Below are 27403 nucleotides of genomic sequence, written 5' to 3' on the forward strand. Positions count from 1 at the left end.
CTTTCAGTTTCTAATAAAGTAGTGTGTATATCAAACCTCATAACCTTTGCTGTGTGAGCTGTCCTTTCTGAGGCTGACCTATACTCTGCTGTCTCCTCTCTAATACTAACATTCCCGACTATATCATAAATACACACACCCACACACATGCACACATGGTTCCATGCGACCCCTGCTTTGTGTGGGGGAGTTCTGCTGGATGTGTGGGAGAGCTGGGAGTGTAGCTTGGGTTGGAGTGTGTATTTACTGTGTCCTGCGGCCAAATGACCTCTGCATGGAGGAGTCCAGACAGACACTGGGCAGTGTTGATAATTGGCTCTTCTTGAAGCCAGAGATTTCCTATTCATGACACACTCAAAACACACACACATAAATTCACACACCTGCGCATACACTAAGTCATACATTCCAAACTAACTACATTTCATACCTATAATGCACAGTAGCGTACATGTCTATGGAATTCTACTCCTGTTTGTGGAGTGATGAGAGATCTGTATCTGCTCTACCTTAAATCCACATATATGTTCTTGCAAGGAAACACTTAAACTCGGTCCAGTGTGTGTGTGTGTGTGTGTGTGTGTGTGTGTGTGTGTGTGTGTGTGTGTGTGTGTGTGTGTGTGTGTTCTGTGTGCACCCCCGTGTCACCCTGTGATGTAGGGGGTCCTATATAATACAAGCTGCACGCAGGTGAGCTAACTCTCCTACTCTCCACCCAGTGTAAAGGTAAGCCTGCCACCAGCACTACAACTCTGTTTTTCCTCCAGAGCAGATTGAGATCTTCAGGATCAAATGTATTTTCTTAACTGGTTCAAATGATCCTAAATAGATTTGAGATGAAATGTAAATATAGGTCTACTCCCCCCACCGCCCCACCCCAGCCCCTACACTAAACCATACTCCAAACTCTCCTTCCATCTTCCAACACACAGCCAAACACACACCCCAACATTATAACCCTCCTTCAGTGTCCATCTACCTCCATATGTATTGGCACCCCTCCAAACATTCCCATTGCTACGGCCCAGATGAAGCTAAATAATCAATGTTTGCATTCTCATGTGCGCAGCTCCATTCAGAGAGGATTTATAGTATGTGAAGCTGGGGGTTATGTTCTGGTGGGTATAGTGTGCGTGTGCGTGTGCGTGTGCGTGTGTGGTGTGTGTGTGTGTGGTGTGAAGGTGAAAGGGAAGGGAAAAGGAGGGATAAGGGATGTGAGGACAGAAGGATGCAGGTGGGAAGAAAAGAGACTTGGCTAGGGGCAGAGAGACCTGTCAGGAGAGAGACCCGTCAGGAGAGAGACAAGTCAGGAACAAAAGAGACAGGTCAGGGGGAGAGATGTACTCATCTTGAGAATACATCAGGGGAGGGTGAGGACGAGGAGAGAGGAGAGGAGTGGGAGAAGAGAGGAGAGAGGGAGAGGGAGAGGGATGAGAGAAGTGGGGAGAGGAGTGGGGAGAAGAGAGGCGAGGATAGGAGAGGGGAGGAGTCAACGACACCATAGAAACAATGGAAAAGTCTACAGCATGAATGAAAGGAGGGGGTTCACCCTTCTCATTGCTGCATTACAGAGACAGAGAGAGAGAGAGAGAGAGAGAGAGAGAGAGAGAGAGAGAGAGAGAGAGAGAGAGAGAGAGAGTGACAGAAGTGAGAGAGGAGTGAGAAGAGAACCAGTCGTGCTGAATAAATTATGTCTAGAGAACAGAGTGCTTGGCATCGGGTTGTGTAGGACAGCCAGCAGATTAGACGGGTGGGCGTCCAGAGAAGACCTGTTTCATCCTGCGTTTTAACGGTTCCAGGAACGAGGGCCTTGACTCCAGTCTGGTTCATCTCTCCTCTGGAAACTCAGATTCCTTCTATATGAAATATGAATATGAATTATGACATCATGTCAGGCAGAACTGCTTCCCTTTACTCCATGTGTGACCACTCTGAGAGCTGGCTTGGCGTCTGTGTGTGGATGTGTGTGTGGATGTGCGTGTGTGTATGGTATGTCAATGTGTATATGGTATGTCTTAAATGCATATCATTTTCCATGTGTACGTTTGCATATTTCTCCCATGTGTGCCTGTGTGTATGTAGCTGGCATCTTCAAAGAGAGAAGCACAAACCTCCATCCCCCCCATCCATCCCTCTCCCCTGACCCCCATGAGAGCGCACCTTAGCTGGGATTGCATCGTACCGGAACCCACCCTCCTCTCTCTCCAGACTCTGGATGATGGGGGTGAGAGACTCTGTTGGCTGTTACCGTGTCAGTCCAGCCTGGTCTCTTATCGGCCCATCAGACTACCCTCAGATTCTCTTTCCAGATGGGGGTGAGATAGTCCCTCGGAGGCCCGGACCCCCACAGACCCCCAGAGCACAGAGGCCTCCCTGATCTCCTACCTGATGGAGGGTGCTTTAATGTGGGGCTCAGGTTTCACCCGTCTCCCCTGCTCTGCTGGGCCCTGCGCTGGGGTCAGGATGCACGTTCTGGGCTTGGGCCTGCTTCTCTGCTTCCCTGGGTTGTGGGTTTAGCTCTGGGTTACGATCACTGCGCCGGTACACAGGCTATAGATGCAAGATCTCCCTGGTGATAAATAAGTGCAGATCTGTACACACACACACACACACATGGTCTCCTCTCATACAAACTCACTTTCCCGTCTCTGTCTCAGACACACACGTGCAGACCAACATTACACACACACACACGCAGCTGGTCCAAAGCAGGGCTCTGGACATTCCCCTCAATAACATAAACACTGCCACTCATAGTGTGCTTGTGTGAGAGAGAAGGAGGGAAAGAGAGAGAGGGGGAGGGAAAGAGAGAGAGGGAAAGAGAGAGGGAGAGAAAGAGAGAGAGGAGGGAGGATTAAAAGACAGAGAGGAGGAAAAGAGAGAGGGAGATACAGGGAAAGAGAGAGCGATAGGGAGGGAGATCAGGAGAAACTGGGAAGGAGAGCAAAGGAATGAAGAATACATTTACATTTCTACATTTAGTCATTTAGCAGACGCTCTTATCCAGAGCGACTTACAGTAAGTACAGGGACATTCCCCCCGAGGCAAGTAGGGTGAAGTGCCTTGCCCAAGAACACAACGTCATTTTGCATGGCCGGGAATCGAACCAGCGACTTTCTGGTTCTCTAACCGCTCAGCCACCTGACTCCCCGAATAGTGGGCTTTAAGAAGTAAATGAGAGAGATTAAGAAGAGAGAGGGAGCTGTTCTGAAAGTACAGTATGAGCAGTCAAGAAGCAAGACACAAAGGTGATCAGAAGAGAGGGAGGGAGGAGGGAGAGAGGCCCTGAAAGAGAGAGAGAAAATTCCAGGCACCTTGTATTGTTGGTGCTCAAACCTGTACTTAGGACTTGCATGAACATTATACACTTTTATGAACATATTTCTTTTTTGCCCGGAGCGCAGAAAGTGATGAATGAAAATCCGAACACCTTTTCCTGCCAACACGACTGTTCCCTCTCTCTCTCTCTAAAGTGTGTGTGTGTTTCTGTGTCGATGTGTGCATATGTGCAAGTGTGTGTGTATCTGACTGTGTATATACTGGACGTGTGGGCATGTGCGTGTTTTGCATGTGAGTGCTTGTGTGTGTGTGTGTTTGTAAATGTCAAACAACCTGTACCTCAGTAAGAAGTGGGAGAGCTGCAGATTCCATCCGTATCAGTTGTGCGTTGGCACACCTTGGCTCAACACCCTCCAACCGAAACCCCTCTACCATCCCTCTGAGAACTAGAGAGAGAGAGAGAAGTGTGGGGGGGCGAGAGAGAGAGTGAGAGCAAGACAGGAGACATCCAAAGGGTTTCAGATTAGAACACAGTTCCCCATGCACTCTTCACAACATAGACTCTCCATAACTACTTCCTGTTTTTTATTTTATACATTTGATGTTCTTTCTATCAACCGTCAACCCCACCTAGTGGTGTGTTTACAGAACAGCTGTTTGTTAATGAGGTAATGTGGGTGTGTGTGTGTGTGTTCTAAGCCACTCTAGGCCTGAATTAAAGCAATCCAGGGAAAGGTAATAGCTCAGTGGATCGAGCAAGAGTTCTTGTGTTAAACAAGAGGTCTTGTTAAAGTCCTCCTCTGTGCGTTAGCTTAGGAGAAAATCATCTGCTAAATAAAATACATTATTATTATTGAGAACCATGTGCATTTGTAGTGTACGTGGTGTTAGTGCAGGTTACTATGCACCCATGCACTTGTCAGTTCCACCCTGACCTGGCTGGGTGACTAGCCCCAGTCAGTTCCACCCTGACCTGGCTGGGTGACTAGCCCCAGTCAGTTCCACCCTGGCCTGGCTGGGTGACTAGCCCCAGTCAGTTCCACCCTGACCTGGCTGGGTGACTAGCCCCAGTCAGATCCATCCATTCAGATCCCATCTGCTAGCTTTCGTTCACCTACTGGATGTTTGCTTAGATGAAGGAAATTATGTAATTAGCCCGCAATGAATTGTTTTCCTTCTCTCTTCCTCTCTCTCTCTCTCTCTCTTTCTCTCTCTTTTCTCTCTCTCTCTCTCTCTCTCTCTCTCTCTCTCTCTGTCTCTCTACTCTGATCTCTCTCTTCAAATGACAGCCAGCGATGGTTTCAATTTGCGCTGAGCCACACCCTGGTCCAACTCCCTCAGTAATCGTCATGGACAAACAGGCGAAAGCTATTGAGGCCTGTCAATTAGTTTAGTCTTAATTGTAGCATTTTTTCTCACTCTGTCTGACATCAAAGGGGGCACTGGCTGAGAGGTGTGGGAGGGACTGGAATATCAGCAGTGGGGTTTAGGGCCAGGGTAGCAGGGTGCAGTGTGGGTTGAGGAGGAGGGGGTTGGGGGGTGGGCTGGGAGAGGAGGAGAGGAGAGGAGGAGGAGGTGAAGAGGGAGGAGGGAGCTGGGTTTGTGAGGGGGTGGGCAGGGAGAGGAGAAGCTGGCATTTTGCTCTCTAATTCCAGCCGTCCTGGAGGCCTGGAGCGCTGAGAAGGGCCTCACTGTTGCTCTCCGGATCAGCCAGGTATTGCTTACATAAAAAGCAAGTGAAAACAGCTGTAGGGATAATTAGCTTGATTCTCCATTACATGCCATGAGGGCCAATAACTAAAAAATGGAGTTTTGTTTGGGTTAGAACTGCAGCCCCAACCAGGAGGAAGTTGTAAAAGTCAGGTGGAAAAAAGAGAGAGAAGAGAAAGAGGGGGAAGAAAGAGAGAGCTCTTGAAGCAATTGTTCCACGGAAGATGTTCTGCCTTCCTGTGAGTCTTGATGGAGACCATATTTTTGTCAGAGTTTTTTAAAAGGCCATCCTCACTCCACTGTGCGTGTGTGTGTTTGTTACGCAGTGTGTTGTTCAGGCTGGACATCTCATCGACCAACTCTGACTTTGATCAAAATGCTCTGCTCCTGACCTGGTTGTGAAATCAATTAGCTTACTGTTCAAGCAGCATAAAATAATTTTTTGAACTACTTCACACTTGCCTGTTTCCTGAGGTAAAAATCTAGTTTGCTTGCCATTGTAAGCAAGTGCTTATTTATGACAATTACCTGGGATTTACATGTTTACCAACAATTCATCCAGGACTTCAACTTTGAGTGACGAAACCAATAGGTGTTTTTTGAAAAAGACCAAAGGATTTGTTGCATTACCTTTCTGCACTTCAAGTCATATTTTTATGAGACCGTAAATTGAACATTTCCATGAGTATTTTCACACAAGTATTGTTTAGGGATTTCTTTATGTTTAGAAATAAAATACCTGATGAGAGTCAAAGTCCACTCAGTTACCAACTTATCTCCTGCCACGTTTTTCATCCAAGATGTCTACCCTTCTTTCATAAAACGGCTTATTTTACATCTCCCCGCTCGGAGAGTACGGGGGAAACTTTGTACCGCTAATTTAATTAAAACATTTTTTTCCCCATTTTATTCAACAGCATAAGAACAAGACTGGTAGGATAATTGGTAGTGAAAGAGTAGAGTTATTCCATAGGTGGTCCTAAATCTGGCAGGATCCTTTTTTTACAAGCAGTTTACATTAGTACCACTTAAAGACGAAAATGATGGCAGGCTAACCTGCTGTACCCACACTGCACCTCCTGACTGGGTCAACTGATGATACCTGAGACAGGCAGGGAGACAGGCAGATGGGCTGGCTGGCTGGCTGGCGGGCAGACTGGCAGACAGACAGGAAGACAGCGGACATGTTTTGGCAGACCAAAACATTTCCTGGACCAAAACATGAAGTGTGATGTATCAGATATTGTTCCTAATCCTTGTCTCAGCTCTGCATATCTCAGATGATCGAATCCTCTATTCTAGATAGCAGAGTTAACTAGCATGAATATGAGAAAGAGTTCCTCTTGGTCTGATCCAGCACCACCATACAATACACAGAACAGAACAGACTATGGGATGGAGGTGGAGGAGAGAGAGAGAGAGAGAGAGAGAGAGAGAGAGAGAGAGAGAGAGAGAGAGAGAGAGAGAGAGAGAGAGAGAGAGAGAGAGAGAGAGAGCTGGAGGGAGAAAAAAGAGTGGGAGAGAGAAGGAAGGAATAAATGAGAAGCAAAATAACTGGAATAGAGATTGGGGGATGATGAAGATGAAGATAAATAGCATCTCTTTCGTCCGTTTAAGGAGGATAAACGTTAGCAAATTTCTATTCATTTGTCTTCATTTTTTGTTAAGACACTTTGATAAGAATGCATAGGGAGCAGATAAAATGGATGTTCTGTGATACATATTATTCACAATGCTGCTGTATTACGTGAGAATGCAGGATTCAGGATGTGGGAGGGTGTGTGTGTGTGTGTGAGAGAGAGAGAGAGAGAGAGAGAGAGAGAGAGAGAGAGAGAGAGAGAGAGAGAGAGAGAGAGAGAGAGAGAGAGAGAGAGAGAGAGACAGCGCGAGAGAGAGAGAGAGAGAGAGAGAGAGAGAGAGAGAGAGAGAGAGAGAGAGAGAGAGCGTGTGTGTGTCTGTCACTGTTTATCTGAGGATTACAGAGTACTTCACAGTTGGAAAGGACAATTACGTCATCTCCCGACCTAAAGCTCAGTTCTAGCTATAGTAGTGTTCTACCAGCAGAGTAGCTGTGTCCTGCCTGTTTGAGCACTCATCATTGTGCTCTAACATAGCCAATGTTTTATATATATATCATATGTTTCTGGAATATATTCTTGTCCAAGTAAGTGTTTATAGTAAAGTACTTTGTAGAATCCCTGTGTGTCAGCCTTGTTAAAATAAATCCCGGTTCATGTCAATGTTGTATTAGCGATTGTACAGTATGTCAATCGCCACACGTCTAAAAGCTTCTTCTCAGAGCTTGTTACAGTAGATAAGTGATGAAGCAACACAGGCGCTAATTGTTATCATACTATGCTATCACCTTTCTACAGTAGATAGCCAGCAGACATGAACCTTTCACAGACCTTCTCACATGCAAAAGATAAAACATGCTTACAGTCATCCACACAATCTCACACTCTCACACACACCTACACACCCCTCGCACACATTTCCTGTGCCGACTTGTGAAATAAACAAGGGTAGATAATCACACGCGTGTACACGACCACAAACACACCACACTTCATAAACATTCATACGGAGACACACACACACACACACACCCTATGTCTGGTCACCCAGGCGTTGCGTGGGACCATGCGGTCTGAATGCTGCTGTTGTGCCTTGGTAGTGAGGTGCTGACAGAGAAGAAAGAGGAGCAGTCTTCAGTCCCATCCATAGGCAGGGTCAGTCCCCCATCATGACCTGGCAGGGGCCCTATTTGTTGATTCTTTGGGCCCCAAAATCATTAATTAAAGTGCAGACGACGGCAAGGTAACTCGAGAGGCGTCCGACACACACGTACACACACACTGACACACACACACACACACATGCACACAAATGAACACACACACAGACACACACACAGACTGTGACAGGCAGCCCCCACTGACACACTCACACATGGGCATGAACAGACACACACATGCACACACACACTGTTGCATAACAAATGATGGCACTTGGTTTAATTGCTGTGGCTGTTTATTTCTTTCTGACTGTAATGGATGGTGCTCCTTGCCCCAGCAGCCAATGGGAAGCTAGGCAGGGGAACAGGAAGTGAGCGAGCAGCCCTCCAGACCTGGGTGAATTCCACCAGATTCCACACAAAGAACGGTTACCTTTGCACGGAGGCCATGTTTGAGCAAACGTGCTCTTTCCTCTGTCTCTATCTGAATCGCTTCGGTTTTCCCTGCCCCCATCTACTTGAACGAGTAGATACAACCACCATCTTTCATCATCTCCCTCTCTCTCCGTCTCTCTCTCTCCTCCCCGTCCCACAAACACACAGTTGTGTTTGACTTCTTGTCTGTGACCCCCCCCCCCCCCCCCCCAAATGACTGATGATAACGCAGCCAGTGATTGGTGGGTATTTCGAGACCTGTTTGCTCAGCCAATGAGGCGCCCAGTTCTCACTGGACATACATCATTGTTTTTTTCAACTCAACCCACAAGAAAAAAAGGAGTGAGTTTGTTGGCGACTTTGCCACGGCCTAAATAACAGACACATTCCAATAGAGTTTGTTAAAAATGAGCACTTGATGTTTGGGCTGGTGCCAGATTCATTTAAGGCATTCTTAGGGAGCTTTGGAGATTTGCCAGATCGCTGGTGGGACAGAACAGTAGAGTTGGAATGAAGAAAAAGCCCAAACAAACTTCTCCAGAGGAGACCACTTTCTGATCCTTTTTCTGTTACACTGCAGTGTCAGAGTCTTACCTGTAAGAAGCCAGAAGTCTCTGTGTGTGTGTGTGTTACCTGTAATGTCGCTGATGTTTCACTTAGGACACCGGAGGTGCATTGACAGACGATGTACTGTACCTTCATACCTGTGTAAATGTGTGTGTGTGTGCCTGTGTTCTCATCCATCTGTGTGTTCTATCTCTCACACTAATATTTGTCTTTATTTTTCTGTCTGCAGCTGCTGAGGAGCCAAGCAGAGAGTTGACCCAGAGCATCTCACACACACACACACACCCCACAACACACACATACCACACAACGTGGACCAGATCGTCAAGATCAGTGGAGTTTCTCAGCAGTGCGGACTGCTACAGCTCCCTCCAGCATCCCGCATCACTGCGGCGTCTACACAGAGCAGTGCTAGACCACAGGGTTCACCACAGTGTGATCAACTGCAACGCACTATGACCGGGTCTTGTTTACTTAGCGATAGCCACCTAGCATTGGTATTAGTGCTGATTAGGCTAACTCAACAACATGGACCTCGAAATCCACAGAGACCTTCTTCCATGTACCGTGCCAAAAGAGCAGACCCTTTCAGATGAGAGGAGATGATGTAGTGGTGGGGGGGGGGGGGGGGGGGGGGTCTCTTTGCTGTGGAGAGAGGGGGAAGTGGTGATCACTATGTGGAGCGAATACTGAGATCTGATGGACCTATTGGACTATGGCCTGGTCTGTCCTGATCTGGCACGGCCTGGCCTTGTCTGGTTTGGCCTGGCCTGGTCTGGCCTTGTTTGGCCTTGTCTGGTCTGGTCTGGCCCAGAATGCAGCAGATCCAGGACGAGCCTACAGCTCCCCCCCCTCCACCGCTGAACCTTAACCACACAGACCCTGGATCAGCTTTTATACATCGTTTCAGAACCTCCCCTCAGAGGAATACCCTCTCTTCCATTCATACTATGTTTCCTTCGCTGTCCTTTTGCCCTTCTGTACTCCGTTTTAATGATGTGTATCACGTTTTGGTTCTGTTTTTCTACTTCCACAACATTTCTGAGTGCTTTTTTTTCTGGCTCACGCCATACCACTCGTGCATGTTTGGGGTTCCGTGTGATGTTTTATTTGGTTCTTGAATAATGCATGTGTTTATACAACTTTGTTTGGTTGACCGTGTGTGTAAACTGTGACTAAGACTTAAGTTGAAGTGAAGAATGTATTTTTTTTTCTCTCCCTCTGGATGATTTCAAGCATCCAGATCAATAGTGAGTTTTGATGGTGTATTTTTCTAGCGTTCAACTCATTCCAACTCTCCACTCCCTAAAAAGATTAAGAAGTGTGTCTTGTCCAGTTGTTAGTGTGTGTGTGAGTGTGTACGTGCTTGGGATGTTAGAGCTGAAGGTTACACTATACTCAATCATTGCTCTTAAATCCTTCTACAGTATTCTGCAGTAATCAACCAGTTTCTGTTCTTTGAATAAAAGTTTGTTTTTTTCTCACTGACTAGAACTCTTTTCTTTTGACTTTCACCACTAGTTAGCACTAAGATAACATATGTATTGGGAATCGTTTCTTCAAGATGTACTGATGCTAAGCTAAGGGCAGCTGTGGGCAGAATCTGTGATTAACTGTCTTTGCGAGAGTTTGGACGAAAAATGTTCCCACTTTGCATGGTCCCCTCTAGTCTAGCTCTCTCTCTCTTTTTCTTTCAATCTCTCTCTCCTCTCTCTCTCTCCCTTTCTCATAAACTCAGCCAGATGTTGCCCAGTGTTCCTGGGGGGATGGATGGAGGGAGGAAGGGGGGAAAGGGAGGAGGGAGGGAAGGAAGGAGGGAGAGAGAGAGAGAGAGAGAAAGAAGAGGTAGAAGAGGTAGAAGGAGAGAGGTGGTTCTCAGCTCAGTAATGCGACAGGGCATGTTTTAGTAGCACTGTAACCCAGTCAGAGCCCATCCAGCCAGCGGCCTTAACCATGCTGGGCTGAACCAGAGCTGTCCAACGTTCCACATCACACACCGAACTACAGGGACTGGTTGCATATCATACACTGACAGTGCATTAAACACAACATGCTATCTTTACACATGACACACCCACTGCTCACAGCATTGCATATATCTGCATGCCTTCAATTTATATATATATATATATATATATATATATATATATATATATATATATATATATATATATATATATAAACTAAATGTATGTGTTTATGCAGTGTTCTACACATTGCAATTTAAATGGACTGCACATACAACATTAGAAGGGTGCTAAGTAACAGCCAGTAGTTATCATGTGGATGGGATAGGCATGAGGTTTATTTCTAACCGTTCTAAACTTGTAAATACACATCAAGTTTTACACACACAAGCATGCACATTGGCAAACAAACCTACAAGCATGCATGCACATGCAAACACACACAACTCTATTACTCTCTTTCACTCACACACACACACACACACACACACACACACACACAGTTTGAGCAAGCCTTTATTTGGGCAGGCTGCCAGACATTCAGGTGACCAGGCATAAATTATGTGTTTTGTTCCTGAACTTGGTTGCATTTGGAAGTTGCCTTTAATTATGTGCCTGTTTTTTTCCCCCCAATGTCTTTTTCCTGAACGGACTGGAATCAAAATGGATTTGACATATAGCTCTGACTGGTGGACACATTGCACGGAGCAATTAATAATGGTTTGCTGCCCTTTCTCCCTCTCCTGAGAAAGAATGTTTGAAGTCTCGATACCGACAACAACGACAGACACAAACTCAGAACACTCTGCCCTTATCCATTGCCGTCGAACATGTTCACTTCCAATGTTCTGCGATAACGTCCATGTTCTCAGATAAAATAATAGTTATTGTAATGACCATAATGCTTATACATACAGGCCTTCACATGATGAGAGCAGTCTGTATAAGCAAACAGTGTCGACCTGCTTGTCTTGATTTTACTGGGAGGTAACTCGATCTCCTGCGCCTGAAAATCCTAACTCGGCTCTGGCACGGATAGGGTAATAGCCCCGGGTGCTTTATAAGTTTATTTTAGGTAATAGAGACGCTTGTTTTGTTACAGCGCGTTCTGCCCTTTTCTTTTTCTCTTATTACTCCCGCCTTCTTTTTTATTTTACAATTTCACCTACACACAAATTTCTAGTCTGTGCTACTCCGGTCTGCATTCTTTGCTTCTGAAAGTTTGGTGAAGAAAAAAATGTACTTTTGGAGAAAATGTGGGGCGCATGCGCCATCTAGAAGCTTTGCGCCGCGCATCAGTGGTGCGGTTTGCTAGTTTGAGAAGAGGAGGCGACGAGGCAGGTGACAGGGGGAAAAGGAGTCCGCACCACTTCTCTGCACTTCAACACACAGACGCGGGCTGAGAAAAGGGTAGGCTCCAAGCTCCTCTAAAGACGCCGATCTTCACTCGCCGACCCATCTCTCATGCACGCACTCACTCAACTCGTCGTTTGGAGATACACCTTCACGAGCGAGCTTGGAGAGTATTTTCGATCGTTTTCGATTCACATTTTTTCCCGCTAACTAAAGATTTTTACGATTTTTCATTGTAGGATTTTCATTGTAGCATTGCGGATTTGGCCGAGTTGGAGTTCATGCAGAATGGAGGATGAGTTAAGAAACTCCCGTTTGTGGCGAGGACCCCACTGTGAATGTGTCCGCAGGTAGAAGCGCTCTGAAGTGAAGGTGTCAACGGTTGGATCTAATCTCTCTCTGCACGCTTTTTGTTCGTTTACTTGTTTGATACATTTCTACATCTCTGTTGCCTTTACACTTTGAATGGGAACTTCGGAGAAAAAGTAGGCCACTAGCCTTGAGAAAACCGGCAAAAGTTTACTGCTGACGTTTCTTGCCAGAGGCATCAAGTTTCCTGTGAATGTTTTATTTGTCATTAAGTGTTTCCGCTAAATCACGCCCACGTTTGTTAAAGGCACTAATTATTCCGATTGCTTTTGGACATTGTAAATAGCAGCCTGCTCTCTTCACAAGCTGTCCTCTCTCCAGCCTCGCGCAAGGAGCGCGTTCACTGATTACCTATCGCCCATGCAAGTCTACCAACACCAAGCCCCATCAGCTGCAGGGCCATTGTCATCATCACCGTTATTCAACATAAACCGGACACTTTACCGTCCAGTTCGATCCCGGTAGTACTCTTTGGATAGTACAAAACCCGTGGCCTGCTCCAGGAAAGAAAGTAGACTTAAATTCACCAGGGACTGCATTGGAATTATTCAGGTGATCATCATTTCCAAAAGTGGATTATTGTTCCAGTCGCGCACGCTGTTCTCCTAGGTGAGTATGAGGGGGTCAAGAGCAGTTTTAGAAATACCACATAATACGTATAATGGCTATATCTTGATGTTAAATGCATAAAAATGACTTGTGCATTAATTAAATTTTCCCATAATTTCGTTCGATAAAAGGAATTAGGGTCCGTCAAGAACACTGGAGGCTATTTGCTTAGTCATTATGGCCATTCATTTCAATACAGCCTTTTGCGCATTGTCAAACGAGAACCATATGTTTTAATTTGTAATGCTTGCAAAGAGTTTTCACAATCTTGCTCTCTCTGTCTTGGCCTGCTAGAGTCTACTTGCTTCTTGTCTGCAACAAAGCGTAGTAGCTGGCTCCCTCTTCTGGCAAAGTAAAGCTACCTCCGCGACCATTCATAATTTAAGTGATTGGAATGTAGTTCGTTGATTTAATACGTTACATAGCCTACAACAGAACATTTTAGCCCCGTAGGTTCATTGTGGCCCATGTCAACGTTGACGTTGGAAAGCGTGCGTGACAACTAATATTTTTTCCAATGGAGATCCGCTATTTCTGTTTTGGCATAATGAACATGCGCAAGCAATTATCATGCAATTTATTCTTAAATTAAACACAATGTTTTAAAACGTATAGGTTTAGAAATATTCTGATACCCTCTAAAACATATGCTTTTTTAACTGAAAAAAAAAAAACTTGTGGCTTGAAATGAATAGATTATATTTTCTAAAATGGTTTTATTGGTACCTATTATTTCCACCCATGTAAACTATTGCAGCAATTATGCAACCCATGTGACCCGGATTGGATAGGCTTAATATAAATGTATATCTATGAACTGTGCAATTAACCAAGTAGGCCGCCCAGTTCTTAAATGCATTTAATCTGATCAAATCCTATTTCTTCATTAACCTATAGAGTAGCATATTGCGTATACAATTTCGTTCATTTAAAATTAAAAGCACGCTGTAGTTGGAAAGATGGTTGACTTTTGAACAATTGTCTGATAATTTGATACACTTGTACAAACGATGATGACGATAGATCGCGTCGCCTGGTTTTGCAGGTTAAAGGATTCACAGCCTAGACATCCTCATTTGCTACTTCTAGCCAACCTAAATGAAGTAAAGGCCTCGCGGAGAGTTTTTCCGTGCCACAACGAAAGGGTCACGCGCCCTCTGGATCTCCGTATTGGCCTAGAATAGCCTACAAAACTTTGCCTACGACAATTCCGGTTTATAGAAGTTTCGCATATTCTGAAGGTAATAAAACTACAACTGAGAATTGCTTCCCACGTAGAAGAAAATTGACATTCACATTTGATGTCAGTTTAATGCACGGCGCGCGGTAACCAACAGACCATCGTCTTTTTTATTGGCCTAATGGAAGAATAGGAAAGACAAGGGAACCTAGCCCACAGTGAGGCTGTGCGCAAACTGAAAGCACATGGTTGTGTGTGTGTGTGCGTGTTCGCATGGGTGTGTTGTTGGGTGAGTGATGGTGAACTTGGCCTCGTCTATAATGAGTATTAAGCAAGCCCGGTCTCGACAACTCAACTCTGGAAAATATACAGCGTGACAAATCACCCCGCTCGTAATGCCTATGCCCCCGAACTCAGTGTCTGGCAGTTTGTGCCCATCTTTGGAAAATTGAAGACAAATGATTTTAACTCATTGTTGTCGGCTGTCGTATGCCTACATTAATTATAATAAATTAGGCTATTATAAGCAATTAACTTGTATTCCGTTGTATAGGCCTAGTGCATATAACTGATACGCTGTTATTCTTTTACATGTAAACCTTTAAACGTTCTAATATGACGAGACCATACATTTTATAGGTTTGAAAATAATTGACTAAAAAGTAAAGTAGGCTAGTTTGGAGCATTTAGGCCTACTGTTGCTTTGATGTGGAAGGCCCTAAAGGAGTTTTCAAAGTAGACTATTCTAAAGGCTATGTTCCTGAAACTAAAGGTAGATTTGGAAAAAACGGAATTGCACGTTATGAAATATTGCGCAACTTGGTCTAGTCAGTGCTGTTGGTTTTGTTAACCTACACACGTAAGATTTTTTGTTGTTGTTGTTGCAAGGAATATACCAAAATAACCTACATGTCTGTTATTATAACGAGAGCAACTGAAATAATAGTGAGCTGATAACGAACGAATGAAAAAAATTGACGGGTTTCTTTTAGCCAGTTACGCGGTTGAATCGGATCGAACCAACGTTGTCCATTATTGCGTAATTCGTGTTTTAAATCGTTTCTATACGCCAACTTGAGGAGACGCCAAAATAATTCATCAGCTGACTAATATTTACATTTTGCTTCACGCGTGCCTGCGAATGTTAGGCAAGGGAAAAATTCCTTAATTGTAAAATCTAAAAACGCATTAAATCTGCAAAATATTTTTTTAATACGAAATGAAGAAGCTCTTCCGTGCAAGATATCAATTTATCTTTCAAAAGACGTCAGCGTCCTTTCTTTCGCTTTTTCTTTCTTTCGCTGGCTTGCTCTCTGTCTCGAGCTTTAAGTGCAGTTGAATAGAAGAATGCCACCTTTGAGTAAAGGGAATCTTCTGCTGCAGGAATGTCCACGTGTTTGAAGGCCATTGTATTGTCCCTGGTTCCTCATCTATCAGTCCAATGTGATTCACACTGCGCCCTCAGGATTGTCTCTCTCTCTCTCACACACACACACACACATTTACTCACACACACCCAAACACACCCCTGCACAGAGAGAATAATATTAGATACGTTTCAGATACGGTGTCGTTTGTGATGTACGTTGTCATAAATACCCCCCTCCCCACACGCACACACTCCTCTCTGGTCGGATGTCCTCTGACGGCTGCTAATGTTCCCCTCTCCCAGATCGACTCCACTATGTATCCAAAGCTGGGCTGTGTGTGTCGGCCCCTGGCACTGCGTGCCTGGTGGCCCTCAGGCGGGGTGCTGGACTCCAGACACTGTGTCTTTGCCCTCACACTCCTGACCCTGCTCATGCAGGTCGTGGTGGAGGCCAACTCCTGGTGGTACGTATTCTCTATTCCCTGCCGGGTGTGTGTGTGTGTGTGTGTGTGTGTGTGTGTGTGTGTGTGTGTGCGTGTAGTTTAGTAAGCTGGCTTGATTTCGTTGGGTGTGGGTGTTTTTGTGGCTTTGGAGCACGGATAGATGTGTAGGTGTGTGTGTGCAGTAGGTGTGTCAGTGTGTGTACCGTATGTGTGAGGCTGTGTGTTTCTAACGAGTCGACCGTAGGTTGCCCACATACAAATGAAAAACTGGTCTGATGGCTTCAAAGAAATCTTATCTTTCTTTTTTTTTCTTTTTCGTCACAATGTTTCCAAACTCGATGGCTCGTCCACTCACTGCCTGTCTTGCTCAAACCATAAAGTGAGTTTATCGCTCTGTGTGCTCATGAACGTTCCGTAGTTCAACTCCACCGCACACAAACCCATGTAACATGCTGAGCGGAGCACACAAGCTCTTTAGATAGAGCGCTTTTTCCTCCTTTTTTATTTTCCCATGTATTGCCAAACCAAAATGATGAATATTATATAAAACGTAGAATGTCGTGGTTTTTGAGTACACATCCAAATATGTGCAGGCACCAACTTTGTAGGAGTGTGTGTGAGTGAGTGTGTGTGTGTATAGCACACGTCCTGTTGCTATTAGGAGAAAAATCTAAATTTGAACATGCAGCTAGGAGACAAACGGAGTAGATTTGATACAGGAGCTTGCTGTTTACAGGTCTCCATAGAAACACGGGAGAAAATCAGATCAGATCCCATTTGTGTGTGTGTCTGTGTGGGTTCCCTACAGCCTCTTAATTATCCAGCAGCAGAGGTTACCGGAAAGTTGGAATGGTTCTTAAAAAAAAAAAAATGTTTTAACTTTAATAGGAATCGACTGATATTGCAGAAAAACTCAACATTGACTGGAGAGTGGACAGGAACTTGGATAGGATCTAATCTTTAGAATCCTTTAAAATTACAGCTAACAACAATGAGAAATGTATATTGCAATCTTGTGTGTGTGCGTGTGCGCAGGTCTCTGCATCTCCTCCTGTAGATGACATGCAGGTGCGAATGATTTGAGTGTGTCAGGGTTGAGTGGGGCCGGTAAGGTGTGTGTGTGTGTGTTCTCTGAACCCCCCCCCCCCAACCCCCTCCTCTGGGTGGTTTGTTTCCCCAGTATATCAGGTTACGGTGGCGGGCTAATTGTCCTGCTCTCGAGGGCTCGGGTCGTTTAGCGGGGTGGGGGTGGGGGGTGGGGGGTCTTGGAGATGGCCTGCTGTAATTGTCCCCCTGGCTCTAATCCAAACGCTTGTGCCTTCTGTCTGGTTACCCTCATCTCCTGACCTGTCCACCAAGCAACAGACAACACACACCTTGGTGTGTGTGTGTGTGTGCTTATAAGTCTGTGTGTGTATGAGAGAGAGGGAGGAAAAGGGGGGGGCGGGGGGGGGGTCATCTCCACCACACTAACAGTCCTGTCTCTCTCTCTCCCCCCTCTCCCTCTCTCCCCTGTGTGTGTCTGCTGTGTGTGCAGGTCTCTGGCCATGAATCCCCTCCTGATCCCAGAGGCCTACATCATCGGCGCCCAGCCCCTGTGCAGCCAGCTGCTGGGGCTGTCCCAGGGCCAGAAGAAGCTGTGCCAGCTCTACCAGGACCACATGCAGTACATCGGCGAAGGCGCCAAGACGGGCATCCGGGAATGCCAGTTCCAGTTCCGCCACCGCAGGTGGAACTGCAGCACGGTGGACAACTCCTCTGTCTTTGGCAGGGTGATGCAGATAGGTAAGAGAGGGCACACACACACACACGCGCACCGATGCACACACATACTGAATTGTTCAATCATCAACTACAGGACACTCTCCATCCCACATTCCCATACACACACTCTTAAGTATAGCAGTATAATTCTGCACTGCGGTGATGACACTGCTCCTAAGCGCTCTAATACCCCCTTTCCACCAACATGACCTAGTTCTGGTTCGGAGATGTTGCTAGTGCTGTTTCACAGCAGTGGAAGAATCCAGCAACTTGTTTTGTTTGTGGTTTACTTGTTCAACGTTTCTGTCGATCCCCGCGGTAGCCGTCTCGCGTTAGGTTCGTCGAAATGCAATGTTATTTCCTCCGAGGACCACAGCGCAAGGAGACAGTTTGTCTCCTCCTCAGATCACTATTTAAATTTGACGTCCAAGCTGTTACTGAAGCCCAAGTAGAAGCACCATCACTAAGTTCTTCGCTGAAGCTGTTAAAAAAAAAAATCTGGTCACAAATTCAGTCTTGGTTGTCCACGATAATCCTGGGCTCCAGCCCCTGATGTAAGTGGAACGATTCTACACCAGCTGGGAGTCGGTGCAGCTCTGGAACCAGTTTTCCTGGCCGGGAGCTGGTTCTTTTTGCTGTCGAAACATGATGATTTGAGATTGGGCATCGGTTCCGAACAGGCCCTTAAACCAGATTGGTGGACGAGGGGTTTAAGAGTGTAACCAAACCTGGGAGCGCATGGGTAGTGGTGCGGTTCTCTATCTCTGACATGCATCTGTCTCTCCTCCTCTGTTCACCCGATGAGTCCTAGTTAGTATAAATGGGGGATCAGATAGGGTAGGGGAGAGGAGAGGTGGGCTCCACAGATAAATCTCTCGTGGCTTCAGGCTGAGCAAACAGCTCCTGACTTCCCCAGCAGGGAGGAACAGCATCGCCCCTCGGACGTATAGAAGATTGACGAACATTCACAGACACACACACACCCAGGCACCAAGTCAACCCTTTATTTATAGGAAATGGGATTGTGGTGCGTGCAGCCCAATACATCTCCTTGTCACAGAACATGAGGGAGAGGGAAGGAAAGTATTTGTGTGTGTGTGAAGGGAGTTATTTGTGCATTGTTCTTGCTTAGCATTTAACATGCTCTGCAATGGCTATGACTTAACCACAGGCATCCTTGTAAAGGTTAAGTCTAATGGCATTTAGCCGTAATTACTTTCTCATTCAATTAGATGGAGGGGCTTTGATCCTGGCAAGGTATCTGGAGAAGTAAGATTTTGAATGAATAAGCAACCTTAAACATCGTGAAAAAAAGTGTTTGTGCATGGGGGTGCGGGTGTTTTTGCATATGTCAGTTGGAAGAACCTTCCAGCTGAGTGTGTCTTGGTATCCATGGCTCCTCTGTGCTCCTACGGATCAGGCTTCATAGAAACCCCATCATCAGCTCTCCTCCTCCTCTCCCTCCATCATCTCCCTCCATCGCTCCTATCTCAGCGCCTCTCTGGGCCAAGTAAACATGTCCTCCCCCTGTCTGAGCTGCTGCTGCTGCTGCTGATTTAGGACTGACTTCCAGGGGAGGGGAGCGGCCTCTCGTTCCCTGCCCGCCTCTGCAGGCCCTAGGGTGGGGTGGACGAGGCAGCCGGCTGGGGGGGAGAGGGGAGGCTCCTGGAGGTTGGAGCCAGGGCTGCTCTAGGTAGGAGTGAGGCAGTCCAGGGGAGATGACAGCTTGTCTGTCGACAGTTCCGCTATTAGGCCAATCTCCTCCGCCGGGTTTGAAGTTGTACGAAACTAATAACCTTTTTCCCCCCTTGGCCGACCCTGCTGTCACCCAGGTTTCCCATCTGGACAGGATTCCTTCACTTTCTCTCTCTCTCTCTCTCTCTCTCTTTTTCCCTCCATCTTTCACTCTAACGCTCTTTTTCTCTCTGTCTTTCTCTCTCTCTCTCTCTTACGCACACTTTCTCGTCCTCACTATCCTTTTCCCTCCATCTTTCTATCTCCTTTTTTCCCTTCCTCTCCCTCGTTCTTTCTCTCACTGTCGCTCTTGCTCTCTCCCTCTTTCTCTCCCTCTTTTGCTCTCCCTCTTTCTTCCTCTGCCTCGTTATCGCTCTTTCGCATTCCCTCCCTCTCATGTTCTCCTTCATTCCCTCTCACTCTCTCTTTCCCTCACACTCTCTCTCTTTCCACCTTTAGATCTCTCTGTCTTCGCGTCTCTCTTTACCTCTGTAGTTTTCAGTCTCTGCTATAGTCATCAGGACATGAGGCGCTGGGCCAGTAGGTATACGGGCCATGGGCTTTATTTTGTATCGGCCCTGCTCTTGTACGAGAGCACAGAGACTTGTACTCCACTGTCCCCTCTTCATCCTTCAGCATTCAATCACTCCATCTCTGTTTTCCTCTCCATGCGCGGGCACACACACACACATACTGTGTCCTGTGAGAATTGTGCTGTGGAGAAGCTGATACTGAAAGAGCAGAGAGACGGAGAGAGAGTGAATGTTCTTTCCGTTTGGAGTTGAGCTGCTGTGATTCTGAGCGACCACAGGAGGGCGCTGTGATCTTTCTGGCCTGCTCCCAAGACTGCCACCACATGTCTGGCTGGAGACTGGGAGCTGAGAACTGTGGGGGAAGGCCTTAGATTGGCTTCATTCATGCTTACCTGGCGCAATAAAGTATCTACTGACTACAGTCTGCACCACTGACTACCTGTGTTGTCAGTTCACTGTGATGCACAGCACTTGTCAAAGTCTTTGAACATCTCCTTGATTTACTGATATACCTCCTGTGTGTGTTTGTGTGTGTGAGTACAGGAAGCAGAGAGACGGCGTTCACCTATGCCATCAGCGCGGCGGGGGTGGTGAACGCGGTGAGCCGCGCCTGCAGAGAGGGGGAGCTCTCCAGCTGCGGCTGCAGCCGCGCGGCGCGCCCCAAGGACCTGCCGCGCGATTGGCTGTGGGGCGGCTGCGGCGACAACCTCATGTACGGCTACAGGTTCTCCAAGGAGTTTGTGGACGCGCGCGAGAGGGAGAAGAGCTTCCCCAAAGGCTCGTACGAAAGCTCCAGGCTGCAGATGAACATCCACAACAACGAGGCCGGGAGGAGGGTGAGCCTGGCACACACACACGCAACCATGCACGCACACACACACATGCATATACACATCAACCTTTATGTTTCTATTGTTGCTCTTTGGACAGAGAGAGGACCGGCAGAGAGAGAGAGACCCGGAGACATGGAGAGAGACTCAGAGAGGGAGAGAGACAGAGAGAGGGAGAGAGACAGAGAGAGGGAGAGAGGGAGAGAGACAGAGAGAGACAGAGAGGGAGAGAGAGGGAGAGAGACAGAGAGGGAGAGAGACAGAGAGAGGGAGAGACAGAGAGAGGGAGAGACACAGAGAGGGAGAGAGAGGGAGAGGGAGGGAGAGAGAGGGAGAGAGAGGGAGAGAGAGGGAGAGAGAGGGAGAGAGAGGGAGAGAGAGAGACGGAGAGAGAGAGACGGAGAGAGAGAGACGGAGAGAGGGAGACGGAGAGAGGGAGACAGAGAGACAGAGAGAGGGAGAGAGACAGAGAGAGGGAGAGAGACAGAGAGAGGGAGAGAGACAGCAGACAGACAGAGAGAGAGACAGAGAGAGAGAGAGAGAGACCGAGAGAGAGAGAGACCGAGAGAGAGAGAGACCGAGAGAGAGACAGAAAGAGTTACAGAGACTTTGAGGGGGAGCGAGAGAATCCAGGTCAATCAGATGAGTGTTCTATCAGTTCATCATCTGGCTAACAGCTCAGTCTGGTCTCTCCTTCACAAGGCTTTGATCTCTCTAGAGATGGAATCATGACGGCTGGGGTTTGTAGTCCTTTCCAAACGCCTTGAAACCAATTCAAAGGGAATGCGCTGCCAGAGGAGGGCTGCTATGACTTGGTCTCATCTCAGTCAGTCAGAGAGACAGGACTTTGTGTTCAAGCAACGATCAGGGATATGGACAACATCATGTGGTATCTTCCTCATGAGTTACTGGTTTTGAATACGCCCTGATCCATGCTCGGGCACACACACACACCCACACAAACACAAAGAAAACCAAGACCAGAGATGAAAAGTAACGAAGTACAAAGATTATTCTGGTATCAATACTTTACTTCCCTATTTATTTTTTGGACAACTTTTAATTTCACTCGTTACATTTTTTTACACAAATATCTGTACTTCTACTTGAGTGAAGCATGTGTGTACTTTCCCCAATCTCTGACAGAGACACGGAGACGGGAAGCTTTACGAGTCATGTGATCAATTTAGCGTTTTCCTTTTTAGAGAGAGACCTTGTCATTAACATCCTGTTCCATGTTCCAACCTTGTACTGTCTTCCAGTAGCTGTTGGTTCTAACCCCCCCCCCCCTCCCCCTGTCCCCCCAGACTGTGTCGGACCTGGCCCACGTCTCCTGTAAGTGTCACGGCGTGTCCGGCTCCTGCAGCCTGAAGACCTGCTGGCTGCAGCTGGCCGACTTCCGCAAGGTGGGCGACGCCCTCAAGGAGAAGTACGACAGCGCCGCCTCCATGAAGCTCAACTCGCGAGGCAAGCTGGTCCAGCAGCACAGCAAGTTCAACGCCCCCACCAGCAACGACCTGGTCTACATCGACAGCAGCCCAGACTACTGCCTGGCCGACCAGAGCACCGGCTCCCTGGGCACCGTGGGCCGGCTCTGCAACAAGACCTCTGAGGGGATGGATGGGTGCGAGCTCATGTGCTGTGGGCGGGGTTACGACCAGTACAAGGCCCAGATAGTGGAGAGGTGTCACTGTAAGTTCCACTGGTGCTGCTACGTCAAGTGCAAGCGCTGCACCAAAACTGTGGACCAGTTCGTCTGCAAGTGAGGAGCGCTCGGGCGTGTGTGTGTGTGTGTGCGCGCACGTGTTTCCGCAAGAGGAGGATTCCATGGTGTCAAAGAGAAAGAATGAGAGAGAACGAAAGGAAGACAAAAAACTATATAAATTATATTTATAGAGTTAAACAAGTATACCGTTGCAAGAGACTGACACTTTTGTTTTAGTTGCAAAAAAATATTCTTACGTCTTCGGAAACTGAGAAATATCGTGAAATATTTATTTTCTGAGTTCATTTTTATTTTTTATTTTTTTGCCCAATCATGACAAACTTATTTTAACCCTTATTGCTTTAACCTGTCTGCAAACAATTGGCAGGTTTGGTTTCTAGTCCAACAAATCCCATCAGGCATTTGGCATGTCGTCCCCATGACTGTGAAATAGGACTACTCATCCTTTTTCATACAAATAGTTTGATTTTGTATCCGATATCAAGCACCAACACAAGATGATGACAACACTGAGATGACACGTAAATATTCCACTGCATTGATCTCTCTAGTCATGAATCCACAGGCTCGGTACCAAGCCTAGCCCCATCCTCTCAGCCCTTCCTGCGTCCTGCTCCAGCTGTGTGGGGGAGGCTGCAGGCTGGAGGGGAGAGGGGGGGAGGGAGGGCATTATTGGGAGCGGGGCCCTAGGGCCCCCCATCCTGTGTGAGCTATCAGATCTAGTTGAAGATGCTTGAGCTAGCCCTCTAGCAAATGCACTTTGAACCAGTGGCCTTAACCCAGACTGGATGTCCAGTAGTTTAAACTCAGTAATATACCATATTATAGTTTACCTTATTTTCCATATTACTGCAGATATTCACATAACATATATGATACTTACATGGTTTGAATATATATGGGCAATTTTGTGGTTGCACAATGGTGAATTACTCATTTTTCTGTGTATATAGTACGTCTAACCAACCAATCATTAAATTGTATGTATTTATTTTCTTTTATTCAGATCCTCTTTTAAAGCTTTTAGGACAAAAATGACAGCAACAAACCCACCTCAGTTTGTCTTTTGGATGTTCTCCAAATCACTTCTTCTGATTCACTTTCACTCTAATTAGGGCTTCACTGTACACTGTGTTCTTAAAGGGAAAGGCACCTTCTGTTTATCACAGATGTTCATCAAAGTTGTCACTTTTTTTCTTTTTTTTTCTTCACCTGCATTTCACACTTGTTAGAATCGTTTCCACATTGCTAAATACCACTCAGTTACTGCTCACTGTCCCTGTGATTCTTGTTAACACACATTAACCAATCCAACCTGTATATTTATAACTTTCTCGAATTAAGTGAGGTTTGCTAAACATAATGACTTATAGCTGTTCTTTTGTTGCTTTATGAAATTGGATTCATTGCTCTACTTTGTCTCAATAAATATCCAAACAATAAACCAGCACACTAGTGTTTAACTTTTCATGAACATATTTTATTCTTGGTTCAATTCTGTTTTACTCTACTTCTGACATTTGTTTTATATTCCTCTGTATATACATGTCCCCTTGCCTTAATAGCCTAATGAATACTGTTTACATCTCCCATCACCAAGAGAAAAACTGACTTCCTTCTTTATGTTTGTACAGAAAAGATTTAGGGAAGATATGTCTGTATAAGTTTAATACTCATTCTCTTTTTAACATTTAGACATGCTTCAAAACTCTTACATGTCAATTAATAAACATATCTGGAATCTGCAAGGTGGGGTTGTCAAGTCACAAGAGTGATTAGTTTAAAAATAACTGAAATTATTTACTGTGTTTACTCCAATTCTTTCTCTGAAGTTCAGTTCCTTTGTACAACAGCCTAACATGGCTTAACAGTTCAGTGCAGGTTGACTGACAGCAGGATGGAGATTGCTGGGAAATGTAGTTAATCTGTTGAGCATGTGTAAAAGAGTGCTCTTAAACAATGCTAACCCCAGCTCCTCCACTTGAATCCATGCCACAGAGTGGGCCAGCATGGGCTCATTCATCAGCGTGTATATGAAGCTGGTGTGAAGGGGGATATACACAGAGGAGAGAGGCTGGCCTGCCCTCAGAGAGGGAGGACACTGCCTGCAGCGGACTCCTGTCTGTCCTGAAGGGTTGTTCAGAGAGAGAGGGAGTGTGTGTGTGTGTGTGTTTCACATAAACTTCCAAACATGGCCTGGTTTGGGCTGGGACCGGGGAAAGGGAGGATGGAGAGATACCAACAAAAAAAAACGGGCGATTTAAGTAGGAAAAGGGATTCAAAAAAAGAAAGTCATTGGAAGGAATGAAGAGAATGGTCGGGAGAGGACCGGAGAGAGGGAAAGGAGAAAAGTCGAGAATCAAACATGGTGATAACTTGAGAACACGGAGGAGAGGAGAAGAAGGGATGAGGACTCAGGGTGAGAGGAGGATAGGAGCCAAGGTTACGCTCACGGCCAGAGGAACTGGAGCAGTTGACGTTGCACCATAACAACATAAACGTCCCTGACACTGACTAATATTTACACTGGTAAAATGATCCAGACTTTGGGAGCACCTCCCATATGTGACCCTGTCAATTGGACCCCTGTGAGTGTGTGTGTGTGTGTGTGTGTGTGTGTGTGTGTGTGTGTGTGTGTGTGTGTGTGTGTGTGTGTGTGTAAATGTGTGTCTGCGTGCAGAGTGGATGTGTGTGTATACAATCTGTTGCACTGGCACGGTGTGTTTTTGTCATGACGTATGTTTATATTTCTGATTGGTGTCATACAGGCCAACAAGAAGGGGGCAGCAGGGAAGGGTGGAGGAAAGTAGGGGGGGGGGGGGTCCTCTGTATACACCAAGGCCACACTGAATGTGCCCACCCCCCTTCACAGAGACACCTTCCATTTAAGCATTCCTGGGAGTTTTTTAGTGTCTTTTTTGAGAGGTATAGATTGATTTAGGTATCGTTCTATGGGCATGTGCAAAGCCTTCTGTGACTTTTCTTGTAGAAAGGGGCTTTACAAATAAAGTTGGATTTGTTTTGATTTAATGAAGGAATCTGAAGTCCAGTCTGTCCTCCTTCTGGATAAGATATCAGCCTTCAGCAGGGCCAGTGGGGCTCAGACACACGTAAACACCTCCTCTGTGCACCTGCACACCTGTGTGTCTCTGTGTGTGTGTGTGTGTGTGTGTGTGTGCGTGTGTGCATGTGTGTGTGTGTGTGTGTGTGTGTGTGCATGTGTGTTTGTCAGCTATCAGTAGCAGTGGGCGTCCTCTCAAAGCACAAACACAGAAGTCCAGGTGCACAGCGGACAGACACACACATTACATGAAACCTGAGACCCCCAGGTGTGGAGGTGCTACACACACACACACACACACGCACGCACGCACGCACACACACACACATGCACACACACACACACACAAACCAGAAGTATCTCCCTTCCCACTGTGGAGAAATTCAAGATGATCTAATATCTATCACAGAAAATGTTTTATTGATCCCAGAGGGGAATATTAGGGTTGGCACCAGTAGCTACAGATCAAACACCATACACAGACACACAGCACACATGTTGGGTAAGAAATACAAGCCTTACTGTAGGCAGTACTTGATATCCCTGTGGCATGGATCAAAAGGAAAACTGCTCATATTTGTTTGTGTTGCTTTCCGGTAAACATCTCCATCTAGATGGCACCATTTCCACCTCCATCCCTCCCTGCCTCCACCCCTCCCTCCACCCCTCCCTTTCTCCTCTCAGACTGGCGTGAGATGCGGGTCTGTGTGTGTAAATATTGATATGCCTGTTCTGCAAAGAACAACACTGTCTTTCAGCCTGCGGTTGAAGTGTGTTCAAATGATAAACGGGCTACACACACTCTCTCTCTCACACACACACACACGCATCTGAGGGGGGGACATGAATGGCAGATATGCCATCTGATACCTGCTTTGATGTCTGCTCCTCACAGTTTATCTAGAGACACAGGAGCCCGTCTGAATCTGACATCTCTCCCTCTCCCGCCGCCCTCGTTTCCCTCCAGACCTGCATCCCAGCACGCTCTGCAGCCTTCCACAACGCCAGGGTGAGCGCAGAAGACCCTCCGCCGCCTGCAACATCATGTGGTGTCCAGCCGTTCCTCGTTTGACCGATGGACGTTACCTCCGAGGCTGTTACGCAGATGACTATCTGAGTTGTCTTGTTGTTTTTACCAAAACAGAGACTGTCTCTAATCACCCCTCCTGTCAAGATGAGTGAACCTCCGATGAACGCGCAGACACGCGCCGCAGGCCCCAGGTGCTCCTGCAGCACAGCATGTGCGTCATTCAGATACCCTGACCACAGCTGGGTGCTTCGACTGACACACATGCAGCTGAGAACATTGACACCAAGACCACATGAACACCTAGTCACAACCTGGGCCGACACCAACACGTTACCACTACGGTATGATAAAAACACACTCCAGAATGAGTGTGTGTGTGTGTGTCTGTGTGGGGGAGAGAGTGTGTGCTTCCCAGGACTTACAGACCAGAGTGCAAAGCTGTCAATGGTGCTGCTCTGCTGAAGCTCAGTTGCCAAAGACAAAATTTCATTCCTCTTAGCTTCAGCCCTCATAAAGTAACAACAGGGGCGGAAATCAAATATCCAAACACTGAAAAAGAGAGAGAGCGAGAGGGAGGATGAAGTGAGGGGAGACGGGAAAAAACAGATAGAAAGAAGTGAGGGGATAGATAGTTAAAGAGCGAGAGCAAGCGAGAGAGAAAGCGAGAGAGAGAGCGAGAGAGAAAGCAAGAGAGAGAGCGAGAGAGA

General features: G+C 46.5%; 2 protein-coding genes across 2 annotated transcripts in view; both read left to right on the forward strand.

Moving 5' to 3' along the window:
- The window catches only part of LOC136945361 (ERC protein 2-like), an 86672-nt gene extending 76502 nt beyond the window's left edge, over positions 1-10170 (forward strand). Inside the window, exon 15 of the mRNA XM_067239131.1 lies at positions 8958-10170. The gene's annotated coding sequence lies outside the window, so the exon portion shown is untranslated. The remainder of the gene's footprint in view (positions 1-8957) is intronic.
- Positions 10171-12337: 2167 nt separating this feature from the next.
- Positions 12338-24083, forward strand: LOC136945615 (protein Wnt-5a-like). Its single transcript, XM_067239540.1, has 5 exons — positions 12338-13026; positions 15879-16039; positions 17556-17803; positions 20593-20885; positions 22187-24083. Exons 2-5 carry the CDS (start codon positions 15891-15893, stop codon positions 22643-22645), a joined length of 1149 nt encoding a protein of 382 aa, XP_067095641.1. The 5' UTR covers positions 12338-13026; positions 15879-15890; the 3' UTR covers positions 22646-24083.
- Positions 24084-27403: the final 3320 nt, after the last annotated feature.

This window comes from Osmerus mordax, chromosome 7 (genome assembly GCF_038355195.1).
Source record: "Osmerus mordax isolate fOsmMor3 chromosome 7, fOsmMor3.pri, whole genome shotgun sequence".
Lineage (NCBI taxonomy): Eukaryota > Metazoa > Chordata > Actinopteri > Osmeriformes > Osmeridae > Osmerus > Osmerus mordax.

Bases quoted from the DNA above. Each gene is read 5' to 3' on its own strand.
- LOC136945615 (XM_067239540.1), top strand. From the start codon at position 15,891: ATGTATCCAAAGCTGGGCTGTGTGTGTCGGCCCCTGGCACTGCGTGCC. The intron at 16,040-17,555 runs GTACGTATTCTC...CTGTGTGTGCAG, and splicing joins GTGGAGGCCAACTCCTGGTG to GTCTCTGGCCATGAATCCCC. The intron at 20,886-22,186 runs GTGAGCCTGGCA...CTGTCCCCCCAG, and splicing joins ACAACGAGGCCGGGAGGAGG to ACTGTGTCGGACCTGGCCCA.